The sequence below is a fragment of the Capricornis sumatraensis genome, chromosome 6 (assembly GCF_032405125.1).
Source record: "Capricornis sumatraensis isolate serow.1 chromosome 6, serow.2, whole genome shotgun sequence".
Lineage (NCBI taxonomy): Eukaryota > Metazoa > Chordata > Mammalia > Artiodactyla > Bovidae > Capricornis > Capricornis sumatraensis.
Window position 1 is genome coordinate 69,563,806 of NC_091074.1, and position 26,478 is coordinate 69,590,283.

General features: G+C 49.2%; 1 protein-coding gene across 1 annotated transcript; it reads right to left on the bottom strand.

Moving 5' to 3' along the window:
- Positions 1-4,187: 4,187 nt before the first annotated feature.
- Positions 4,188-24,939, bottom strand: FBXO10 (F-box protein 10). Its single transcript, XM_068974555.1, has 11 exons — positions 24,355-24,939; positions 20,699-21,520; positions 18,796-18,945; positions 17,451-17,587; positions 12,423-12,493; positions 10,567-10,719; positions 9,265-9,534; positions 7,009-7,319; positions 5,761-5,939; positions 4,632-4,634; positions 4,188-4,362 (listed from the first exon to the last, which is right to left on the bottom strand). The coding sequence occupies exons 1-11, from the start codon at positions 24,937-24,939 to the stop codon at positions 4,188-4,190; spliced, it is 2,856 nt and encodes a 951-aa protein (XP_068830656.1).
- Between the last annotated feature and the right edge of the window lie 1,539 nt (positions 24,940-26,478).

Genomic DNA, 26,478 nt, shown 5'->3' on the forward strand with positions numbered 1-26,478 from the left:
AGCCTTAACAGGCATCACCATTCAGAATACAGTTCCCTCTAGGGAGAGCAATCAAGATGGTGAAGTAGTACAATGTGAAGCTCACCTCCTCCCACTAGCACATCAGAAATACATCCACATGTGGGATGGTGCTCACCAAACATCTATTGAACCCTGGCAGAAGACCTCAGACCCCTGAAAGAGCAAGAAAATCTCCACGTAACTGGGTAGGATGAAAGAAAAAGAGGGGAGGGGAAGGAATCCAGATTGTACCTGTGCTCTTGGAAGGAAGCTGTGAAAGAGGAAAGGTTCCCGCACCCTGAAGTCCCTTCACCAGCAGAGATGAGCCAGAATATAAGGGAGCTTCAGAGCCTCAGAGGAGAGCACAGCCATCAGTCTGCAGCTGCTAGAACAGATAGAGACCCGTATAGACGGTCGGTGCCATGGGTGTGCACTCCGCAGCCTGAGAGGTGTCCACTGGAGTTCATGTCCACAGTCTGGGCGGGGGCTGGGTGCAGAAGCTTAGGCTTCGGAGATTAGACCCCATAAGGGGACTGAGGTGAACTTCGTGGAAACAGCCTGAAGGGGTTGGGGTCTGGTGGCACCACACCTGAGGGTGTACTCGAGGACGCCTGGGCCACCTTAGAGGGCAGGCACCATTGTGTGGGCAGTGAGTGAGGGGAGGAGCGAAACCCACTGCTAGAGCCTTTATCACTGCATCAGCTCTCAGGCAGCAAGACACCATCTAAAAGAACAGGATCTGTCACAAACTTTGAAAGCTGCTACCTCTAGCAGCTGACTCGGCTCTTCTGGGCTCCAGGAGACATTTCTCCAAAGAAGAAATACAAATGGCCAATAGACATGTGAAGAGATGCTCAACATTTCTAATTACTAGGGAAATGCAGATGAAAGCTATGAGGTACCACCTCACACTGGTCAGTATTCCATTCCTCATAAAACTAAAAACAATTACCGTATGACCCAGCGATCCCATTCCTGGGCATATATCCAGACAAAACTAATCCAAAAAGATACGTGTACCCCTTTGTTCATAGCAGCACTATTCAAAATGTCCAGCGACAGATGAATGGATAAAGATGTGCATATATACCATGGAATACTATTAGCCATAAAAGAGAACAAAATTACGGCATTTGCAGCAACATGAATGGACCTTGAGATTATCAAGTGAAGTCAGAGAAAGACATACCCTAAGATATCACTTACATGTGGAATTTTAAATATGACAAAGGCTGTAGGTCCCTCAGCCGTATCCAACTCTTTTCGACCCCATGGACTGTAGCCCACCAGGTTCTTGTGCCCATGAATTCTCCAGACAAGAGTAATGGAGTGGTTAGACATTCCCTTCTCCAGGGGATCTTCCTGACCCAGGGATCGAACCTGGGTCTCCTGCATTGCAGGAGACTCTTTATTGTCTGAGCCACAAGGGAAACACCTTATGACAAAACAGAAACAGACTCGTGGACATAAACTCTCAGCCATAAAAATAATGAAAATCTGCCATTTGTAACAAGGATGAATTTGGAGGGTAGCATGCTTAGTGAAATAAGTCAGAGAAAGACAAATGTTGTATAACAGCACTTATATGTGGAACCTAAAAAATAAACTAGTGAATATAACAACAAACATACTCTTAGCTCTAGAGAACAAATTAGTGGTTACCAGTGGGAGATGGTGAAGGACAGGGAAGCCTGGCGTGCTGCAGTCCATGGGGTCGCAAAGAGTCTGACATGACTGAGCAACTGAACAAGTGGGAGAGGGAAGGGGGAGAAAGGTAAGGGTAGGAGATTAAGAGGTACAAACTACTATTAATAAACTACAAGGAGAATAAACTACAGGATATTGCACAGCACAGGGAATATAGCTAATATTCTATAAATGAAGTATAACCTTTAAAAACGATGAACTATGCTGTACACCTGAGACATACATCCACTATACCTCAGTTAAGAATATTTAAGAGAAAAATTCTAAAACTATCCTAAAAAAAGTCTTTTAATTAAAAGAGCACTTAAATACTAAGTACTGGCTTTCTACTCAGGTGACGTGTAGATGCTAAATGAGTAAACTGGGGAAAACGTGGTCGTGGATCTGAAATCCCTTTGCAGACCATCAGGTCATCCACACCAGGAACTTCACTGTTGCTCTTCAGAAAGCCCATGGGGCAGACAGGCCTGCAGCATGGTCCCTGACCTGTGAGGACACAGATGTTAAAACCTGGGATCCTGCGGGAACAAGCTGAATGGACAAGATAGCCCTGGGTCTCCCGCCTCCTTCAGTGGAAGCTGTGGTACCTCTGGGAGGCAGAAAGGTGATGGGTCTGCATCCAGCGCTCAGGACCCCCAGTAGATACCCAGACCAAGGAGAGTACCCCTCAAAGTGCCTCTTAAAATATAGAACTTTATTTTGGTTGCTGAGATTTTCATAAGCACTTGGTTCACAGAAAAGTCATTTGTTACAAAATAATAAAAGGCAGCATTTTGTACAGCGACTCACACTGGGGCCACAGATAAGTGCAAAGAACAGTGCTGGGGAGTGGAGGGACCCACACTCTTGTGCCCCAAGTCCTCAGGGAGGAGACAGCCCCTGACTCCCTCTAGCCACACCCTATCCCACCTGGGAGAACAGCACCAGGGGCCTGGCAGAACCTGCCTGGGACGCCAGCTGTGGGCATACAACCATGACCTTACCAGGCTGCTGAGGCGCCGCATGAAAGGCTAGGTTGGCGGGGGACTGTTCAGGCTGAGCCGAGCCTGCGTCAGGCCCCCTTCCTTGAATAGTGGGTCTGAGACTGCCTGGCTCTGGAACCTTCACACATTCACAGTTGAGCTTAGCAGAGCCTTCCTGTCCCTCTCCTCAAGCTGCTAACCCTCCCCGTACCCTGGGCTGGGGACACAGGCGGTGACCTTCATGGAGCTTACAGGTGAGTCAGTGGACAGGGATGGACCTGGGTAATTTCTAAGCAAGACAGGGTGTACCCTGTGGGGGCAGAGGCAGGGCAGAGGAGGCTCAGAGGGCACAGCGCTGCCATCCGCAAGGTGTGTTGAGCCTGGAAGGATGGGTGGGACCTGGGCGTGCATAGCTGGTGAGGAGGGCGCGCCCGAAGGTGAGGAGAGCGTGAGCCAAGGCACAGAGTGGGAAACCACGGTAGGCTCTGTAAAGGCAGCTGGCTGGTCATCCATGAGAATGTGGACACAGACAGGGGCCCCAGGCACCTCCATCTCCACCTGTCTGGCGCCCAGCAGGGGCGGCTGGTCTGGGTGTGCTTGTGGGATTCAAATCCTCCCTATGCTGCAGGCACTGAGTCAACTCTGTCCTCCTGAGTCTGGGGGCAACTAGAGGGTGGAGCAGTCAGGTGAGTCCTTGCACTGCCCAGCCCTCACCTGCACACCTAACCACTTGAGGAAAGCCTTCTCCATACGCCCCTCCTGCTTTCCCAGTTGTCCCTGAGGCAGCCTGCCAAGAGAGGCTCCTTATCTCAAGCCCCTCCTCCCTCAGAGGTCCACATCCAAGAGAACTGTGTCCTTAAAGGAAACCAAACCTCCAGCCTCCCCCACAGCAGGGTGGGTGTGGCAGTGTCCCCGGAGAGTCAAGATGAGGGCTAGGAAAGGGGATGACTCTGGGGCTCTTTCCATCTCACTGGAATCACTTCTGTCCCTTAAAAGTAAATTCATTCTTCCCTGAGAATATTCTGGGTTTGGTGTATATAGTTCCCTGTAACTCAAACAGAAAACCCTGGCCAAGGTTTCAGAATCAATTTCCCCAACTCTTTATCATCTCTACAAGAGCATGAGGGACTAGAAACCCAGCAACTTCTGTTTCCTTTTTCTCCTTGAAAAATAATTCCATGGTTGGGGATCTGAGATCCTGCAAGCAGCACACATGGCACAGCCAAAAATACCAACTAACCAAACCAACACAAAATCCAAGCTCCTTCCTGCTGAGGGCTGTGGAGCCAAAGGGCTTTGGAGATACCTTGTTCTCAGTCCCCAGAAGACTTGAGAGCCTGCTTTTCAGGGAGGAGGAGACAAGATGAGCAGGAGCCTTCCACCAGTGCTACTTCCATCCTTGAAGGCTGCAACCTCTTAGCTCAGCCCTGCAGGGCCCGAGCCTGACAGCAGGGTACATGCCTGCTTCCTGGGGTCTTCGGACTCCCCCCAGCTGCTGCCTCCTGCAGCTCTCCATTCTTACAGGATGGTGCAGAAGATGCTGCGTTTGCTGTGGTAACCACCTTCCACATGGGCTGTGATCCTGGTCGCCATGGCTGTCACCTTCTGCCCACCATGGGCAGCAGAGGGGCCTCGGAGAGAGTTTTCAAGGTGAGGCCGTGCTGGTGGGTTTGTCAGGCGCCACGTATCAGACCTGAAGGGGCAGAATGAGAATGCACTCTTTGAGAGTCTAGAGCATTTGCTGAATGCCCCGTACAACCTTATCTTTGGTTCAAGATCCAAGTGTTTAAATTGGGGCATAGGTTGTATCTCCCTAGTTAAGTGATAGCAAAAGGGGGTGGGACATGCACGAAGCTAAATCTGGTTCTAGCTCTGCCTTCAGTTCTGATGCAACCCTGGACAGGTTCCCTCTCATCCTCTATTCCTCCATCTTTAAACAAGGATCTAGATAAGACCAGTGACTTTCTCTTTTTTCTTTCATTCCCCCAGGCCTCATTTTTTTCCCCATTATATATGACCATGAATGTTATGCAAGCTTCATTCATTCACTTTTAGTTTTTGGCTGTACCCTGCGGCATGTGGGGACCTTAGTTCCCTGATGAGGGACTGAATCCGCACCCCCTGCGCTGGAAGGAGGACTCTTAACCACTGAACTGCCAGAGAAGTCCCATACAAGCTTTATTAATCATCAGCAAAAATTAGAAGCTACCTAAATATTCCTCAGCTGATGAACAGATAAACCAAGTGGTGTGTCCATTCAGTGACAAAAAGAATGAATGACAGGTGTGACACCACAGGGGAGTCCGGGATACACTGGGCTAAGTCTAAGAAGCTAGGCTCGAAAGACTACACACTACATTATTTCTTTAGATGTCATTCTGGAAAATGCAAATCTAAGGAGGGCAGAAACTGATGGGTTTCCAATCTCTTAAGCTTTTGTGGAGGTTATGAAGGGTTGGGGAAAATCAAATGATAGTGATGGTTTGAATCACCTCTAATACATATCAAATCCTAAACTGCTTAAACCAGCAACATTGTCTTGTATTTTTATGATAATATTACAAGTAGGGCTGGCAAGGTGTGAGCAGTGTCAGAGGCTGGCTACTGTGGGGTGAGTAAAAGCCTAGGGGTATTTGTTCATGGGGCAACAGTGGCCACAGCAATAAACACTCATGGGAGACCTCAGATATGCTACTAGGTCACAGGACCTTATTTTATCTTAAGTTGGTGCTACAGACATTGTTAAGTGGATTTTACTAAGGCTCAGAGATGCTGAGTAAATTGCCCAAGGTTGCATAGCCAAGAACTGGCAGAGGTGAGATTTGAAACCACATACCCACTCTTTGAAAGCTTATTTGCTCCCAGACTTCCCTAGCGAGTCAGGCTCAGGTCCTCTGCCCAGGCCCAACACAAAGGCCAAGCACAGGCCTTATCTGACCAGAGCTGAAAGCTGGCATGAGAGAGCTAGGGAGCTAGAGAGCTAGGGAGCTAGGGAGCTAGAGAGCTAGGGTTGCCACAAGCACTAGGCCTGGCTTCCCCAGTGACCTCGCGGTGGTTCTAGAATATTGGTTTAGGCACGCCATGCACTTACTTCTTGAAGACCAAGAACCTGTTGTTCTGTATAATGCATTCTTGGTTGTCTGAGCTCTGCTGGAAGATGGTCTTGTTGGTCCTGCCCTGGAAGATGGTGTTGTCCTGCACCAGGGCCTTGGCGTGGCCCTGCACTGCAATGCCGGAGGCCCGGAATGAATGGATTCGGTTCTTTATTACCTGGGAGAGGCAGCCAGAGCTTGTCACACCTCAGGGACTGGTGGGGAGCCAGGTGAATGAATCACCAATGATAAAACCGAGGGGTACAAGCACGCCAGGTAGGTCAGCACTGAGCCAAGGGAACTCATGGAAAGGCTGTCGAGGCCAGCCAGAGAACCAGAGGCGGCTTCCTGGAAAAGGTGATGGATAAGCTGTAGGAGTTTCTCAGGCACAGAGCAGGGAGAGATGTTCCAGGAAGAAGGAACAATGTGAAAAGGGCCCTCAGACTGAGGAGGTGGTGCCGGAAGCAAGGGCCACTGACAACCCAGCTGAGGCGACAGTGACCCCTCCTCTGCCTTCCCACAGTGCTTGGATGCACAGCCAAGGAGTTCTTTACTCCCTGCCAAAGTCAGGGACTCACGAAGCCACAAAGCCAAAAGAAGGCTCTGGGACTGTAATTTCACAAGGGCAGGGACTGGGTCTGCTTGGCTCAACAGTGAAACCCTAGCACCCAACTCTGTGCTTTGCTTAAAAGTGGAGCTCGGAGCTCAAGGGCCTGTGGGGAAGACAACCAGGTGAAGGAACAGACACAGCACTGAGGGAAGTGCCCTGCGAGGCAGGGGTGGGCACAGACCCCTCAGAAGTCAAAAAAAGGAGCACCTCCCACAGCCTGGGGGGCCAGGGAAGACTTCCAGAAGACAGTGACAGCCAGTGGGGAGAAGGCTACTCTGGGTAACGGGACAGTGTTGCAAGGCCCCAGGGCGAAACGGGTCCTGAGTGAGATTCCTCTAGGAGAAAGCTGAAATAGCCCTGATCTTGACCTGAAGACCATGAAGATACCTCAGGGGGCACCCCACCCCAGTTTCCTGCCAGTACCCCTCCTGTGTGAAGTGCCCCCTGTGTCTTGCAGGCAGGGTTTAGGTGGCACTCTTGCAGAGTGCTGAGGGTTTATGATTTTGTTTCTTAGCAGAGAGGGCACGAGAGCTCCCCTAGGACTGGCGTAGGCATGCACATCACACACACACACACACACACACACACGGCTCTCCTGGGACTGGTGTAGACACACGTCACATGCAGACACACACACCTTTGTATCAGACATGGGCAGCAGCTGCAGCCCACTGCCCCGGTTGCCAATGATGTCATTTTCCATGACGGTGCTGTCACCCTTGGTGATGATGCCATGGCCTCTGTTGTCATAGATACCATTGCCCCGGAGCTCCACCTTGCACTGGGCCTCGATCTTGACCCCACTCTGGCAGTTGCAGGAGATGCTGTTGTTGGCCACACGGGTGAGCTGACTGCTTTGGGCCACAGTGATGCCCCTGACTCTGTTGGCGTGGATCACGTTGGTTACAACGTGCAGTGCCTCACTGCTCTGGATGTAGAGTCCTGAGGCTGTTGGGGGAGAGGAAGCACAGGGTGGCCCCAGGGTCACTGCTAACCAGACCAGGAGGAAAAGCCTTCCCAGAACTGTGCACCCAGGAGAGGAGGTGGGGAGGAGAGGGAGAAGCAGCCCTGGGGACTTGCATCTTCCAAGCTGGATGAGAGCAGGAGGAGACCTAGGACCAGCAAGGAAACTCCGTTCCTTCTGAGAAGTGCTCAGTGATGGGGAGGGAGACATGTGTGAAGAGGCGCCTAAGACTCAGCTGGTCCTCTGGCCCAGGCGCTCATCCTGCGCTGGAACGCCTCCTACAGTTGCCTCCCCCGACCACTGTCTGTACCTCCTGGGATGGGGAGCTCACTACCTGATCAAGGCTGCCCATCCTGCCTCTGGACAGACAGACTCACCTGAGCCAAAGTTCTGTTGCTTTTGTTCTGCTTCCCATTCTGAGCTAGAATCTGCCTCCCTATTGTCTGGGAAATTTCTTTCAGATACCACAGGGGAACAAAAGCACAAAATCAGCAGGCTGAGAACCGCAGAATGTGGTCAGGAAGAGGCAGCATGGCAGGCGGACCTGGGGTGAGGAGGACTCCCAGTGGTGATGCCTGCCGCACCCCCCAGGAGCAGGAGGCTCGGGCAGCAGGAGGGGAGGCCGAGGAAGGGTGATGACCAGGGGTGACGCCTGCCGCACCCCCCAGGAGCAGGAGGCTCGGGCAGCAGGGGAGGAGGCCGAGGAGGGTGATGACCACGGGCTCTTGTGGGAGCAGTCTGGGTTGGAAGCCCTGCAGGTTTGAATTTTTTGGTGCCACCCGCCTGTTGCTTCTCTTGGCTTGGTTGAGAACCGCAAAAATAAATCAAGTGTTTTGAATTTACGTGGCTTTGCTTGTCGAACTGGACAGTGTGGCTACAGGAAGGAAACGCTGAACTGGGAGGGAAAAGAACTCATTTTCCAGGTAAGTAAGTGGGCTGGGGCCACTGGCCCCCCATTTCCCTGCCTCGGCCACTCCCAGGGTGATGAGCTTCCTCAGGGCCCAGGGGCCTCTCTTTCACAAGCCTTCCTCCACCATTCCCCAGAGTGATTCTCATAATCAACCAGGTGTGGGAGCTGTAGAGTTGGATGAATTCCACAATTATTTCTTTTCCCCATTCAATAAACATCAAACATCCATTTTTATCAATTTAAGATAACATGGATTTTAAATATTCTTATTTTCTGTATCTCTAAGAAAGAAAAAAGAAAGTGAAGTCGCTCAGTCGTGTCCAACTCTTTGCGACTCCATGGACTGTAGCCTACCAGGCTCCTCTGTCCATGGGATTTTCCAGGCAAGAATACTGGAGTGGGTTGCCATTTCCTTCTCCAGGAGATCTTCCCGACCCAGGGACTGAACCTGGGTCTTCTGCATTGTAGGCAGACGCTTTACTGTCTGAGCCACCAGGGAAATCTAAAAAAAAAAAATCACTGCCAATTAAACCATGATATGCCATCAACTGTAAGATGTATCTCATTAGAGATGTGAAAAAATATGAAAAACGTGTCTCAGAATTGACTGTAATGTATATGCCAGGTGTGGGACTGGTGCCAACGGGCAGGAGGCACCAACAAGAGTGGGATTCAGTTCCTCGCCTCAAGTTCACTGCCTGTCAGAATTGATGAAACAGCCACAGAAACAAATACAGTCTCAGCCCCTGTGCTGGTGGGGCTGCGTGAGGACCCAGGTGGAAGGAGGGAAGGATGGCGGGTAAGGGCTCTGAGGTCTGAGTTGTTTGGGACGTGTGGATGGGAGAAAGGGAATTTCAGGCAAGAGAAAGGCAAAGGTGGTGGTGGGAGGAGAGAATGGATTGAATTCCAGGGGGTGGGGGTACCAGGTGAGTGGCTAAAGTGGCTGATGAGGCTGAAGGGTCTCAGGGCAAGCCGAGCATGGGAGGCCTTGCAGCAGGGCTGCAAGGAGGGGTGCTCACCTCCGTTGTGGTTAACACTGTTGGACTCGACCAGAGCTACGGTGATGGGCCGGCGCAGCGGGTCGTCGTCCTTCTCCAGCTCTGTCTCCCACAGGATGGCATCCCCGTCCTCGCTGAAGTTCTCCTGGCCCCCATGGCCTCCAGGGAATTCTCCAGAGCCATCCTTCTGGCTGAACACTGCCACTCCGTAGAGGCCATTATAGCTGACATGGTTGCTGGTGACATGGGGCAGGCTGGAAGCCATCATCCACACACCACAGCCCTTATTAGCTGTAACAGTGAAAGGAGCTGGTCATTAATGCTGCCAACAGGCAAGGCAGTACCCAGTATCTCCCCAGGCGGGGAAGCAAAAAGGCACTGGCCTGGGAAACTGGGCCACTGATTGGTAAATGGCCTCGAACGAGTCACTTTAGGGCTTGGCTGCTGCAGGCTTCTCCTTCATACAAGGATTCTTCATCATACAAGGGGTAGTAACAGTCAGGTTAATCTCACAACTACTGTCATCCCATGGGGTGTAAAAGTGCTCTGGGAACTGCCAAGCCTCCACTTCCAGATTGGAAACACACAAGTCCATGGCGACAGTGCCCAAGGGGCCCTCAGAACTCATCCAGCCCAACCACACCCTGCACAGAAATGCAGGGTTTGAGTCCCAGCCCTACCACTCCCTACCTGTGTGATCCTGAGCAGGTTACTAAACTTCTCTGTGCCTCAGTTCCCTCATCTTAAAAATGGGGTTACTAACTGTACCAACCTCAGAAGGGGTCCTGAGGACTAAACATGATAATGCACAGAAAGGGCCTAGAATGAGTCCAGGACCTGAATGTAGGTTAGCTATTATTATTATTAGAGAGGCAGTCCAGAAAGACTGAGGTGTGGCCCAAGGTCACAGAATGAATGAGAACAGTTTTCTTTCTATGATTAGCCTATTTCTCCATTATATTTTTAGTTCTCTGGATCAAAAGAAAGAGTAAGAGGAGTTAGATGTTCATGTATCAGAAATCAGATGGCCCTGTCCTTACATAAGATCCACTCCTGCCCTTGATTGTTTTAAGTGGGGATTAAAGCTCTCTGCTTTGCTGACCCCATGGGGTCCACCTGGATTAGAAGGTGATTTGTGAAAGGCTCATGCCTTCTGAGCCGGGCTGTGACCTGAGATAGAGGCTGGTTTTTAAGATGAGGTACTGGGGGCCCAGGGAAAGGCAGTGACTCTCTCAGGACCTACAAGTTAGAGATGGAACCTGGGCTTCCTGCCTCCAGGCTGCACTGGCCCCCAAACCTGTCCCCAAGGAGAGCGGCTCTCACCGTAGATGGTGTTTCCTTCTAGCAGGCCTTTGCCTTCATCCCCCACAACCACACCATCCGAGTAGCCAAAGCAGATGAGGTTGCTCCTGAGGATGGGGACCCCTCCTCGGCGGATGTCCACACCTCCCCACTGATTCTCTCGGATGACATTTTCTGTGGAAAGAGGTGGAAAAGAGGGTCATGGGCCACCTACAGTGCTGGCATGAGGACTTGAACAGCTGACAGAAAACAAGTCCAGACAAGGACACTGAGGCCTGCCCCTGTCAGGAGTCAGCACCCAGAATCTTGTCTGCTGTGTGGCTTCCCAAGGACGTGTCTGCTGTCTGCTTTCCCCAAGGGCAAGGTTTGTGTCTGCCTTGTGGTGTCCTGGATCCCCAGAACTCACTGTATCTAGCGGCCTGGAGGACTGATAACTAAGAACAGGCTGGCTTTAGAGTCCCTGGACCAAGGCCAGGCAGGGCTGGCTGTCCTGGGGGACTGTCCTCGGGAGCACTGACGCAGAATCCAGCCACTCCTCACAGCCTTCCTCTCCCCTCCACCATGTCTCTGGGAGGGGGTGGGCTGAAGGGCCGCCAGTGAGAAGGGGTGTCCTGGGACACTGCTGCCGCAGCACCAGAATGGGACAGACTCTCAGCCTTTTGTGACAGGACTGCAGTGATTCAGGACACCCTGTGTGACCAGCTCCTGCCTGCCTGCCTCTGGGACCCCTTCTCATACTCCTTGCCCCTTGCTCACCACACTGCAGCCAAATGAGCAACCTCTGTACTCCTCAGGCCTGCCAAGTCTGTTCCCACAGGTGGCCCCATTTGGAATCCTGGTTCTTTCCTGAGTTCCTTCCCATCCTCCAGCTTCTGGTTTACATGTCACTTTTTTGGAAGGCCTGCACTGACCACACAGTCCTAAATACCCACAGTTTGTCTAACCTTATTTTAATTATCTGTAGATGAAATTCCCTGGCAGCCAAATGGTTAGGACTTGGCGCTTTCACTGCCAGGGCCAGAGTTTCATCCCTGCTTGGGGAACTAAGATCCTGAAGCTCTGTGGTGTGGCCAAAACCCAAAAATATGTATCACCCTCAGAGATGACTGTTCTTGAAAAAAAAATACATGCTTTTATTATTTTCCTCTCCTAAAATGTCAGTTCCTGACAGCAGAAATCATTTGTTTCCTTCACTGCTGTATCCCTAGCTCCTGCATACACTGTGTGCTCAAAAAATGTCTAATGAAGAAAGGCAGGATTCAGTCAAGAGGAGTTACTGGCCCAATATTTACTGGATCTCTTTACTGTTCTAGATATGGCTATGCTCTGTGCTGAGGCTACACTGACGTACCAGATGGACATGATCCTTGCCTTACAGAACACAGCAAAGGAGGCTGTCATTAAATGGATTGTAAGAAATTAAGTACAATGTCCTACAGAGTAGGCCTACTTGGTGGACTAAGTGGGTGGATGTATAATGGGAGGTCAGGGCAGGCTTCCCCCAGGAAGAGACAATTGGGCTGAGGCTCGGAGAATGACAGGAGCTGGCCAGGCAGAGGGGGAATGGGGATGGATTGCCAGAGCAGGAACAAGCCTATAGAGCCCAGAGAAGGGGTTCAGTTCGTGTGGTGTGAATATTTCTGACAGTGTTCTGTGAGCCACCCACTCAGATCCTGTAAGCACCAGGCCTGGCAAAGAATGGGCGCGACCTCCCTGCCTGGTGAGCACAGCTAGGGCGTGGAACCTGTGTCCCCGAGTGCTGGTCACCATCAGGAGGCCAGTCTGTCTAGGAGAAGGACTGGGTGGGTGGCAAGCTGGGGACGTTGGCTGAGTTGTGGCTGTCTGGCTGGCTACAGCTGCAGGTGTCTCATGCCTACCTGTGATGAGGCCTCTGCCATTCTCGTTCACAGCGATGCCGGCTGCGTGGCCCTTGAAAATGTGGTTCCGGCTAGAATGAAAGGAAAAGACAAAAGGTGAGACCAAATCAACATCATGCATCAAAGACAATGCCCATCCAAGGTGCCTACCCATCTTCGTGGGCTTCCTAGATGGCTCAGGTCCACTGGGATATGGAGCATCTCTTTGAGGCCCAGAAGCCAGGCAGAAAGCAATTGTCAGTTACCACTGCCCCCAAACCAGCTGCAACTATGCCACAGAAACAGATATCCCTGTCTCTGGACTGTTAGCCACACTCAAGCACCATTTTATTTGTATTGTCATTGTTGTACAGTATTATATGATTTGAAGGTGTACAACACAGTAATTCACAATTTTTAAAGGTTATGCTCCATTTGCAGATATTATAAACATTGACTATATTCCTGATGTTGTACAATATATCCTTGTAGCTTATTCTATACTAATACTTTATACCTTTTATACCTCTTAATCACCTACCCCTATACTGCCCCTCTCTGCTTCCCTCTCCCTACTGGTGACCACTAGTTTGTTCTCTATATCTGGCTCTGCTTTTTTATTATACTCACTAGTTTGTTGTATTTTTTAGACTCCATGTGTAAGCGATATCACACAGTATTTCTTTCACTGACTTATCTCACTTGGCATAACGGAAGATCTAAGAAAGCATGCTCCTGACTCAAGAGACACACATGGCCCTCCTGCCCTGGAAAGTCCTCAAGAATGAGTTCCCTAGAATAAGACACCTGAGTGTGTTAAAGGGCCTGCATTGCTCTAGTCTCTCAACTCTGGTTTCCTGCCTGTAAATACAGAGACACTCAGACACTGGCAGAACTGTGTTATTTCTGGAGGATACACATTTGCTGTTTGGTATTTTTACTAACAGGAATACTGTGATCTCCTTCTATACTGGAGGAGCACCTGCCCCCTCTCTTAGGAGGCGCCCTCCTACTTCCTACCATGCAGCCGAGGGATTTAGATCCAAATATACAACTAGCTGTTCAGAGCCTGACACAGGGCCTGGCTCCTTTCACAGAACCTTACTGATCATGAGTTGGCTGATAAGTCTTCCCCACTGTAGGGCAGGATCCAAAGCGCTTACCACATGTTATTATTGTTTAGTTGCTGAGTCGTGTCTGACTCTTTTGTGACCCCAAAAACTGTGGCCTGCCAGGCTCCTTTGTCCAGGGATTTCCCAGGCAAGAATACTGGACTGGGTTGACATTTCCTTCTCCAGGGGAATCTTCTTGACCCACAGATCAAACCCACATCTCCTGCTTGGCAGACAGATTCTTTACCACTGAGCCACCACCAGGGAAGCCCATACTTCCTTGTGGGGAAGCCAAATGCCAACTGTACCTACAGTATGCATTTGGAGTTGAATAAGTGAAATTGTTTGTTAAAAAACATCCTTATGTTTTTACTCAGATATGAAGCAACTGCTTTGATGTGATTATAATTCAATCAACTGATGGTTACTCTGGGCTTCTAGAATTCAGGGTCAGATGCAGTCCCTGGGCTCAGGCAAACCTCATTCATATTTCTGAGAGCTGCGCCATGGAAGCAAATGCATGCGTGTTATACTTTTAACACAAATCTCACTCACTTTCAGAAAGAATCCATGGCCCCTTGGAGAAACATGTATGTGTGTGTACATAGGGTAGGCAGAACAAAGAAAAGAGACATCAGAAAACATGAGGAAAAGGGGACAGAGCATTGTTCCAAGAACCAAGGGTGGTATCTTAACACAGTTTGAGTCCTGTGCTTCCTTGCAGCCAAGGCAAAAAACAAAAACAAAAAACCATAGGTTATGTAACTCTTACCAGCAAAAAAATATGCTCAATGGCTTGCCTTATTGAGGTCACATCAGGGACCTTGAAATTCAGGGACCTCCCACAAATCCCTGTCCTCCATCACAAAGAAACATAAAGGAAAAAAGCACAACCTAATTCTCTCAAAGCGACTGTTTTATTCAAAAAATACTTTTTATTGAAGTATATTTGATTTATAATGTGCCAATCTCTGCTGTATAGCAAAGTGACTTACTTATACACATATAGACATTCTTTTCCATATTCTTTTCCATGATAGTTTATCACAGGATAGGATATTGAATATAGTTCCCCGTGCCATACAGTAGGACCTTGTTGTTTATTCATTCTGCATATAGTAGTTTACATCTAAATCCAGAATTTTTTTTAGTGCGGGAGGCTCTTGGCTTGTGGGATCTTTGTTCCCCAACCAGGGGGAACAAAGGTCTTCAGCAGTAAGAGCATGGAGTCCTAACCACTGGATCACCAGAGTATTCCCTCAAAGTGACTGTTTTAAAAAGCCAAAAATAAAATAAAATAACAACAACAACCACGAAAAAGCCAAGACACTGATCTGCTTGTAATATTCCTTGCTCGAAACCCTTTAACAGCTCCCCAGCACCCACAAGGTTTGGGTATATGGCTGCAGTAATTACCATAAACTTGGTGGTTTAGAACAACACGAATTTATTATCTTCCAGTTTAGGAGGTGAGAAGTCCAAAATGGGTCCTTTTTTCTGGAGACTCAGAAAGGATCTGTCTCTGACCTTTCCAGATCCTAGAGGCGGCCCAGGCTTCCTGGTCTGTGGCCTCATTCCTCTGGCCTTGCCTCTGTTGACACATTTCCTTCCCTGACTCTCCTGCTCCCTCTTCTAAGGATGCTGTGATTACGCTGGGCCCACCTGGATCACCCAGGTGCTCTCCCCATCTCAGCACCCTTAACTGAGCCATATCTGCAGAGTCTCTTCTGCCTTGTAGACAGTCTATGCACAGGTTCCAAGGATTAGAAAGTGGATAGATTTGGGGGCCATTATTCCACCTACCACACGTGGTATTCGAGTTCCTTCATGCTCCAGCATCAACCCTACTTTGTAGGCTGACCTTATGCCCAGACATACCACACTTTCCCCACCACTTTCCCAGGTCATACTCCAAGTTTCACTGCCCCAGGCTTGTAATGCTTTTCTGAGGCCATAAAATCCTACTTGTCCTTCAGTAAAAGTAAAGTGTTAGTCGCTTAGTCACATCCAACTCTTTGCAACCCCACAGACTGTAGCCTGCCAGGCTCCTCTGTCCATGGAATTTTCCAGCCAGGAATACTGGAGTGGGTTGCCATTCCCAGGGCATCTTCCTGACCCAGGGATTGAACCTGGGTCTCCTACATTGCAGGCAGATTCTTTACCATCTGAGCACTGCTCAAATGTCAGCGCCCCATGTGCCCTGTCCTGACTCACTCAGTGGCCATCATGACTGGTTTCCTTTTGCACCTGCATGAAGACCTATAAAAATGCTCACTTTAGTGAGTCCTTCCCTTATAGCTCCCATCTGCAGAATGACAGTGAACACGTCACAGAACAGAGACTGTTCATACACCCTTTATACTGCTAACCCCCTTATATGGAGTAAACACCTAAATGTGTGTTTAATGAATAATATGCACACATACAAACCCATACTCTTAAGGCAGTAATGTAAAAGATGGGAAAACAGCTCCATAATCACGTGATCACTAATTGGTTTTAGTAAGGTGCCTATTGGAGAAGGAAATGGCACCCCACTCCAGTATTCTTGCCTGGGAAATCCCATGGACAGGAGTCTGGTGGGCTACAGTCCATGGGGTAGAAAAAGAGTCGGACACGACTTAGTGACTAAACAACAAACAAAAACAAGCTGCCTACAACAGTGAAAAAAATAGAAGCCTAACACTAATAGGACTGGTTCAAAAATGAGGGAGTATCAAAACAACAGAATGTTCTGAAACTGACCAAAGTGATAAATACAAGATCCTGCAACAACATGGAAAAGTACACACAGGATAATGCAGGGAAAAACTCTCAGAATATATTTGCTGCACAGTAATTCCAGTTATTTTTGTAAAGCGCAGACATAACATGTGAGTCTTCCACTCAAAACCTTTAATGATCCCCCCTTATCTAGACAGAATAAACTCCACCTTTCCCACTGGACTACATAAGGCCTTCCTCATCTGGCCAAGGCTTTCTAGCACACTGCCTGGCAGAGATGGACTGCCATGGGGATATAAACACTCAGGCTTCAGTGACCAAAGGACTCAAGATGATCTGGGACAGTCCCAATTTGAGATGTTTTACAGCAATGTCACAACTTGTGTGAGACTTTTTCTCAAGCCCCAGAGGACTGCGTGCTCCCTGACTCTGCTATGTTCGGCTGCCTCTGCTCACACCACTTCCTTCTCTATGAGCGTCTACTCCCCAGCTCCACGAGGGGCCAAGCCCTACCCGTATTTCAAAGTCTTAACCCCAATGCCAGCTCCCAAATGAGGCCCCCCACAGCCCCCTCATCAGAATAACTCCCCCTCTTGGTACCACTTTGACAGCATTTATCACAGCCTGCACCACGTGATGGGTGGCAGGGCAGATCCACAGCCCCACTACCTACAGCTTACACCAGTGATGGATCACGGCATGCTTCCATGCTGAGGTCAGATGTAGCCTCCAATCTTAATACAGCATCCCACGTAGCCACTAGCAACTGACCAGAGTCATCAAGTGAGCTGAAATCTCTATGCCATATAGGATAATAATGCTAAGATAGGACTTAGCATTATTTCTGGACACACATGTCCTTTTCCAGACTAGAGTAAGCTCTGAGGGAGCAGAGTCTGCCTGGTTTACCTTTGTTATCATTATTAGAAGTGCCCAATAATTCTTGCTGAATAGAATGGCCCCACATAATTAACTGGCAGGGAACAGAGACACAAAGGCACAGAACACAGATAATATAACACAGAAGGCTGTGTTACTGAGGTGGGATTGTGGGTGAAGTCTGTCTCTTCTCTGCTTGCATGTATACAGTTGCTTTAGTAAACAAAAATGGTTTCAAATGAAGCAAAGACAGGAAGCAGGGAACCAGAGATGAAAGAAGGAGGAAGGGACCATGGGTGAGCAGGGTGGTCTGAGTACAGAGGCACATACATACCTCACGACTGGATTTCCATGGTACAGGATGTAAATGCCAGCCTCCTTGTTTGAAAAGATTTGATTGTTCCGGATGATGCCTTTCCCATTGCCCAGGACAACAATGCCAGAGCGAAGGCCGTGGTGGATCTGGTTACACTGCAGGTGAACAGGAGACACCACAGAAGGCAGATGAGACATGCCGGTGAGCAGCAGAGGGCTCAGTGCTGCCCCACGGCAGGGCCAGGATGCAATAGCAGAAGAAAACATGTCACTGCAGGATCCCAAGCACAAAACAGAGGGACTGGACTGGGGGTGGCCCTGCCTCTCTGCACAGGTGCACACATGGATACCTGTCAGAGAGACGCCCAAGAGAGGAGTCTACCCAGCCCAGACTCTTGGGATGTATTAATAGTTACATCCTGACACTTAATGCTGAGGGCTCTTGCCTTCATCTACAATGCATAGTACTGAAAATTTCTGAGCCTCCAAAGAGCATGATCATCATCAAGGCCACATCACCCCAGGGCCCCGGGGGCAGAGCCCCAATACGTGGGAACATTGACTAAGCACAGGCCTCAGGGACCGCTCAGGGAAGGGAGGGGGACTGTGGAAGGTGTAGCCCCAGGGAGCTTAACTTTCCCATGAGCCAGGAGGCCACCAGAAGGTATACGAGCTACAAGGACCCCTGGAGGTATTTCTGCCAAACTCCTCTGTGCAAATGGGGAAAGAGACCCAGGGTCATACAGTACATTTGTGGCAGAGCCGGATCTGAAACCTAGCTTTTCTGTTTCCCAGTTAGTTGCCTTTTGCATACTGATTAAAATCTTAGGTTATTATAATTGTTTCACTCTGCTAATTTACAGCCTAAGTACAATCATATATTTAAACCAAGAAGCTAGCTGTTTCTTTTCCAAAACTATTTCACAAAAACAAAGTTTGCTTTAAAATGTTTCCTGCTGCAGGAGCTCCTATTCTTACTGGTTTCCAGATTTCCCCCTGAAGGATCCGGCAGACTCACCAGGGTAACCAAGTGTTTTTCAGGGCAGACATCATATCTTTATTCTTACTGAACTCAAAACCCACAAGAGCATATCTGGGCTGCAGGAAGGAAGGCCCTGTGAACTTCCCTATATGCTGGGTCCTCATCCTTGCTGGGGGAGACTTCAGGGATGTGATTTATCCAAAGTCACCTTCAACACGCAGAAGAGACCAGAGTCACAAGGACACGCAGAGGAAAGGACAGAAATGACTTGCAAGCAGGAAGCAACAGGAATCTAAAATGGTCGCATTTGCTTAGACATCCTAGAAAAGGTTTCTGAGAACTAGGAGCCACCCTGAAAGGGGCACCAAGATGGAGGAAGTACCAGAATGAGAGGGTTGGACTTCTTCCGGATGTCCACACCGGCCTCCGCATTGTGGCAGATGTTGTTGCCAGCGATCAGGCCGCCACCCTCCAAGCGAAGAAAGATGCCCGATGCTCTGCAGTGGTGAATGTGGTTCCTGAGCATGATGATCTAGGCAGAGAAGAAACAGTCATTCATTTTCTGGTTACAAAGGTTATTTTTAAAAACCTGCTCAGGGAGCACCTGAGTTTCCTCCTTCCTGTCTGGTCTGTGCAGATCTGCCCGATGCCAGCTCAGTTGCTCTCGCCATGCGCTCACAAGGAGGGAGCATCTCGATGCCCTTCCTGGTTTGGTCCTGCAGCCTCTGTATCAACCTCATACCTGTTCTTCACTAAACCCTGGATGGAAGCTTGGCCCTGGGCTCCACATCCACAGCCTCAGAGTAGGATGGAAGGGATGCTTAGATGAGATGGGATTAGGCAGGCTGCTAACTCCACATGAAGAGTTCCCCAGAGGTCTGAGGGCACAGCTACTTTAAATGGAACCAACTGCCAATTCCACAGGCACTTCTGCTGGACTTCACCTGCCTAAGGAAGTGCTAGAGGGTAAGGTAACTCACAGGCACTCCTTGCCCACCTTCCCTTTGGCTTTTCACTTGTAAGACAAATACCCATTCTTGCCCACTCTGCATCTCTCTTAATGTATTATCTTGGGGTGGAAAACCCACTGGAATTCCAAACTAAGAGACAGTTAGAAATGTTGGTATAGGGATAAGGAAGCCTCTTTAAAACAAGATACCATAACCTGGCACACAGCTTATTAAGAGGATGGACTGCCACTTACACTTTCTTTTTATATTTAATAATTATAAAAAACTTAAAATATGTTTTTTTTTAAAACTGTGTATTAATAATAAAATATGTGAAGGTAAATTGTGTACTAACAATAAACAATATATTACATTAGAGTTAAGTCCTGGGAGGGGTAAAGTATAATGCAAGTACAATTTCAAGGAGACGCTTTCTGCTTATGATGGAGAAAGTTAGAAAGAGTATTGCTCCCACAAGAAGAATCTCTGAATCCATGAGAGCTGAGGTTGCAGGACCACCAATGAGCCTGGAATCTAAGGGAAAAAGGTACCTCCAAGGACATGACACGGGAGTACCTACTGGTTTGAAAAGACACAGGTGCCATGCTAGCCAGAAAGAAGAGTTTGGCCAACTGTTTTCACAACTTGTTAAAAGCCAAGTGTGAATCAGTGAGAGCACAGAAGCCCCGGGAGTAGTCGCATCTGTTCATTTCTCCACAGATCATCCCAGGTGCTCACGGAGAAAGGCTGAGGGCCGGACAAGAGGCCAGAGATGCCTCCCTCCTGCTGGGCACTTGGTGGGAAAGAACAGTCACTTTGGAAAAAGCACTAAGCCCCTCTTGGATTTCCCCCCTAATTTTCCCAGAGAACAAGCTTTAAGCAGCTGGGTGAAGAGCTGCAAACCCTGTGACTCTCATGGGGGGTGGTGGAAGACAGAAAAACAATAAACCCTTTATCCCTCAGGGATGTGGGAGGAAAATGTTTTGGTCTTGAGGGGTTAGAATTCCCCTCCTAGTGCAGGAGGTGAGGCAGGACCACTGCAAAGGGCCCACTGCTAAGGTCCTAAACCCATGGACACACCTACCCAAGACTAAGGATGAATGGGGATACCAGAAACTTCTTACCAGGACAGCTCTGCCTCATTCAAGTCAGATGATGGACATGGGGCAAGTGTGCATTATAAGCTTAAGAGATGATGACTTTTAAAACAGTACAGACTAGCTCCATCCAAGCCCTCCTGCATACAACCACTGAAGCCCTCTCACCACTCAAAAATCATGTTCCTGGTGACCTAGTGAGGCCTCATGGGTCTGCACAGTAAGCCTATGACAGCACCTTGCTATTATGTATACACCGCACCGCGTAAGTCAGGTTCCGGAAGATGTTTCCTTCCATCTTGGCTCGGCCGTAAGAGCAAACAAAAACACCTCCCTTGCCATCCCGGAAGAGGCACTTGCGGATGAGGCAGCCCTGCACAGAGCTGGCCAGTGCCATGGCCTCCCTGTCCTTTTGCAGCTCCTGCTGCAGGGAGTTCAGCACCAGGCAGCTGGGCAGCTGGATGGAGGCTCCGGGCAGCGGTGGGCCCAAAAAAGAGCCCCCCAGGACCGGCCGTGGGCCCTGCACTTGGTAGGACAGTCTGTATGTGAGCTGGTCCTCGTCCTCGTCCTCACCGCTGGGACTCAGGCCTCCATCACTGCTGTCTGGGGTCCGGGCCACCCTCTCCCCATTGCTGTCCACCTCTGCCTCCTGTGAGCCAGCCGTGGGGGAGCCGGTGGCTAGGCTGGTGGGGCTCTGGCTGCCCTCAATGACAATGCCACAGGTCCTCGGGCTCCAGGCCTGGTCCCTGCTCTCCAGGTCGAGGGACATTAAAGAGTCTGAGTCCTCGGTAGGGAGCACACCGGGAGAGGACCTGATGAGCCCTAAGAGGTGCGTGTAGGCCCAGTTGTTCTCTGAGGATGGGTGGCCCTCGACAGTCACCGAGTTGTTTTCACTGCCCACGAATTCACAGTTTTCCAGGACACACAGGGGCACGTTGTGCAGAAAGACATGAGTGTTCTTGAAGGAGCAAAACTTCACTTGGCAGGTGCCCGGGCCGTGGACCTGGATGTGCCCATTCTCGAAGTTGCAGTTGTCAAACTGGACGTGACCTGAAGTTGTCTGGGGGATGAGAGAGAGACAGTGGGTCTAACAGGGATAAGAGCTGTTTTGCTTGTCAGAGCTCTGACTGCTCCAGAGGGGGTGGTGCCTCGGGAGGCCTTCTGTTCTGCTGGCCATGTTCCCTTCCCCACCGGGTGCATGTCTGCCAGCCCCGGAGGAACCGGGAGCTGCTCTGCATGATGGAAGCTGCCTGCCCTTCTCTCCCTCCAGTCCCAAAGGGCGGGGACAGGAGTGGAAATGGAGAACGGCAGAAAAGTTCACTCTGCAGCAGGGCCCTTCCCCAACCCCTCAGATCTCAAGTAAATCCTACCAATGCTCATGAAGCACTTAGGATAAGGAGTGTGGGGATGATCTGCAGAAGGGGGAAGATGCTGAATGCTCAGAGGGATGACGGGGGAAACGGAATCCACACATGTTAATACTGGACGTGAGCCAGGAAACTATCACTCTAGGGATGATTAGAAATGATGGGGACGCTTACAATTTCCACAGACCCAGGAGCTGGCTGGGATGCAAGCCCAACTTTACCAAGCCCTCTGATGGGTAAGGGTCCCACGCGGTGCCTCAGTTTCAGAGAGACTGGGTCTCACTCTCCAAAGCACTCTCCCTTCACTGTCATCCTCCCATGGTCCTGCAAGCCAGCCTCCACCTGAGCCTGCGGACTGCAGCTCGCCAGAGGTCAGCCTAGTGTCTGCACTCAGGACGGAGCCGGCGAAGTGGGAGGGCTGACAGAGGCCAAGGTGGCCAGGAGAGGCTGTGCCAGCAGTGGGAGGTGCTGGGAGTCTGCGTGGGAACTAAAGCTGGTGCACAACCAGAGCAGGAGACAGCAGGCTTGCCACAGCCGGCAGCACAGAGGCTAATGAGTGCGGCCGCAGGGCCCAGCTCCCAGCTCTGCCTCTCCCAAGGGTGTAACCTCAGGCCGACGTGTCACTGCTCCAAGCCTCAGTTTCTCAGTCTACAATACAGGGCTCACAAGCTAACAAAGCACCAGGCATGGAGCCAGGCACAAAGATGGCATGTGATAAAAGCCAGCTATTATCACCGTGGAGAGCAGAGTCCTCTGGGGTAGGGGAGTGCTGAGCCCCACGGCACAACCTACTTGAGCCCTCAGCTCTGCAGGCCTCACAGAGAGGCCTGGCTGCTCTGTATTTCTGAAGAACTGTTTCTGGATTTCACACCAAGTTCCATGAGATGTATTTGAACCATAAAAGGAGGAAAGGTCCCATGATCCCGTTCAGTAATCCTTGGACAATTTTACATTCTCCAGCAGTGATCTCCCTTGAGAGCTTGTCCCAGGACTTAACTCCCCTCAACCTGTCTAGTTCTTCCCTAGGGCTAACCTAACTTTCTCCTGATGCAATTTAAGTCTATTTTTTCTTACTTGGTCCCTTCTGTAGAAAAACACTGGCTCTCTAGAGATGCAAAGCCACTGCCAGGGTTCTCCTCAAAAGTCATATAAACAGCTGTGAAATCACCCTGGCCTTGGCATTTTTTCAGGCAAGGTGATTCTGGCCCCTTGTCCTGTTGTTGGTTAAAAGACAGTCATGGACTGAGCACTAATATATGCCAAGCACTGAGGCAGGAAGTGGGCTGAGCTACAAAGACATCTACGGCCAAGACCTACCCCTTGAAGATCTGTGGCTACACTGATGAGGGGGAAGCAGAGGCGGAAATGAACATCTTACTCCAAGAATAAATGTCTATGAAATGTGAAGGGTGTGGAAATGAACAATTCTTTTGGGTCTGTAGATCAGCAGTGGAAGACCTCATCAGTCCTTCTGAAATGTTCTAGGTCTAATTAGCAAGCAGCCTTTCAAGCTTCATGGAAGACAGTACAATGTAATTTCAAAAGTGCTTAGGCTCAAAGGCCTAGATTTGAGGTCTAACCTAATTATCCACTTGAGAAAGTTACTCAGTGTCTCTGAGCCTCAGTGTCCCTCATCTGCAAAATGGGGACACATCTCCTCTGTCTACCACAAGTTTGTTGTGAGACCACTGATGCAAAGTCACCTGTATTATGATTACAGGTTTTGAACCCTAGTTCTGTCCCTTACAAAGTCTGAGACCCTTGCTGAGGCTCCGTTTGCTTGTCTGTAAAGCCAGCTGACACTACCCATCTTAATCATGCTGTAAGGACATGCCTGGCACCCAGTAAGTGCATCATCAATGAGCGGTGGCATAAAGATCATTATGAACCTGACAGATAATCTGGTTGTTACTGGTAGAATAGAGGTGGTGTAATTTTTGTTGACAAAGTACAAAATCCATGCACTGTAGTCAGTTTCTAAGCAATGTAAAAGCTGCAGATTGTTCTGCCAGGAGCTACTAAAAAGCTACCGTGCTTGTCTCTGAAAACAACTGCTCTGTTCCTAGAAGGAATATATTGTTCTGATATTTTCCGACTCTCCCTCCAGTCACTCTTGTTAAAAGCCAGACCTTCCTTGACCCTCCCCAGAGTGGGGCTAACTTTCTGAAGGTCACTGGCCTGCAGAGCGTCCCCTCTTTGGCCATCTCTCTGAGAATGCTGCCTGTCACCATTCAGCATGCTCCTAGAACCTGGCTTTCCCACCTGGCAACTGTGGCCCCAGTTGGTCCAGTTTGGAAGGGAAGAAGTACAAGGCAATTTTGACCTCCAGTGAGGGAACAAAGCAGAATGTTGATCTTTACTGATCCCCGTGCCTCCTTCTCAACTGGTATAGAACTCAGAGGACTGTGTTATAGGAATAATGACTGAACTCTCAATTCCAACAAGAAAGGGGTTACAAACCCACTGAGAAGAGGCCAAGACTCAGGGTCAGGCTGGGAGAGGCCGTCCATCGGAGGTGGACACCCACCTTAAACATGAAGGGTGAGAACCAGGCTGGCATGAAGACAAGGTTGCACAGGCGTGTGGTTGAGCACTGCTGGTCAATGCTGGCCAGCAGGGCTACTTCGCCTAGCTTCCCGTGGCCTACAATCTCCACAGGCACCTTCAGGATGATTTCACCTTGCTCTTCGTGCAGACCTGGGAACAGCAGGATTCGGTCAAACAGGCTGGACATGGCCAGGGCGCTGCCTAGGCTGTGAAACTCATGGCCTGGTCCGACACTCAGGGTCCGGCGCGTCCTCCTCCGGCGAAACAGAGAAAAGCAGACAGAGGTCTCCAAGATGGCAGCATTCTTGGTCCAGGTCTTGGAGGCAAGGTAATGCTGCTTGAAGGCCTCCCTCCAAGACTCAGGCTCCACATCGGGCTGGTTGGGCCAGTTGGGGTGGCGGCACTCAGCACAGCCCAGATACAGCTGCCGCCAGCGAGTCCTGTCGAGACTAAGGATCAGTTCACGCCAGGCCCTGCACACCAGGCTGCAGCGGCCCAGGTCAGGAAGGGGCAGGTAGGCCAAGATCATGCGCCACAGCTCCAGGGGGAGGCCGCCAGCCTCCATGGTCACCTGGGACACAGACACAGAACAAAAGAGGTTTTTGTCTACCCTGCTTATGGTCCCCTTTCTTAAAATATCCCAACACCATAGAAATACAAAGGATCGTAAGAGGCTACTACAAGCAACTATGCCGATAAAATGGAAAACCTAGAAGAAATGGACAAATTCATAGATAGGAACAATCTTCCAAGACTGAACCAGGAAGAAATAGAAAAATATAAAAACAGACCAATCACAAGTACTGAAATTGAAACCATGATTAAGAAACTTCCAACAAACAAAAATACAGGTCCAGATGGCTTCACGGGCGAATGCTAGCAAACATCTAGAGAAGAGTTAACACCTGTCCTTCTGAAACTATTCCAAAAAATGGTAGAGAAGAAATACTTCCAAAATCATTCTATGGGGCCACCATCACTCTGATATCAAAACCAGACAAAGATACCAAACAAAAAAAGAAAATAAAACTACAGGGCAATATCACTGATGAACATAGATGCAAAAATCTTTAACAAAATACTAGCAAACCAAATCCAACAACATATTAAAAGGACCATACATGATGACCAAGTGGGATTTATCCCAAGGATGCAAAGACTTTTCAATAAATGCAAAATAATCAGTGTGACACACCACATGAAAAAATTGAAGGATAAAAACCATATGATCATCTCAAAAGATGCAGAAAAAGCTTTTGATAAAATTCAACACCCATCTGTGATTAAAAAAAAAAACCCTCTTCAAAAAGTGGGCACAGAGGGAACTTACCTCTACATAACAAAGGTCATATATGACAAAGCCAAAGCTAACATTGTCCTCAACAGTGGAAAGATGAAAGCATTTTCTCTAAGATCAGAAACAAGACAAGGATGTCCACTCTTGCCACTTTTATTCAACACAGTCCTAACCACAGCAATCACAGAAGAAAAAGAAATAAAAGGAATCCAAATTGTAAGGGAAGTAAAACTATCATTGTTTGCAGATGACATGAAACTATACTTACAAAATCCTAAAGATGCTACCAGAAAAATACTAGAGCTAATCAATGAATTTGGTAAAGTTGCAGGACACAGAAATCTCTTGCATTTCTATACACTAACAAAAGATCAGAAAGAGAAACTAAGGAAACAATTTGATTTACCATTGCATCAGAAAGAATAAAATACCTATTAATAAACTTACCTAAGGAGGCAAAGGGACTTCCCTGGTGGCTCAGACAGTAAAGAATCTGCCTGCAGTGCACAAGACTTGGGTTTGATGTCTGGGTTGGGAAGATCCCCTGAAGAAGGAAATGGCAACTCCAGTATTCTTGCCTAGAGAATCCCATGGACAGAGGAGCCTGGTGGGCTACAAGTGCATGGGACTGCAAGAGTTGAACCTGACTGAGCAACTAACTTTTAATTTTATATGCAGAGTACATCATGAGAAATGCTGGGCTGGATGAAGCACAAGCTGGAATCAAGATTGCCAGGAGAAATATCAATAACTTCAGATACTCAGAGGACACCACCCTTATGGCAGAAAGTGAAGAAGAACTAAAGA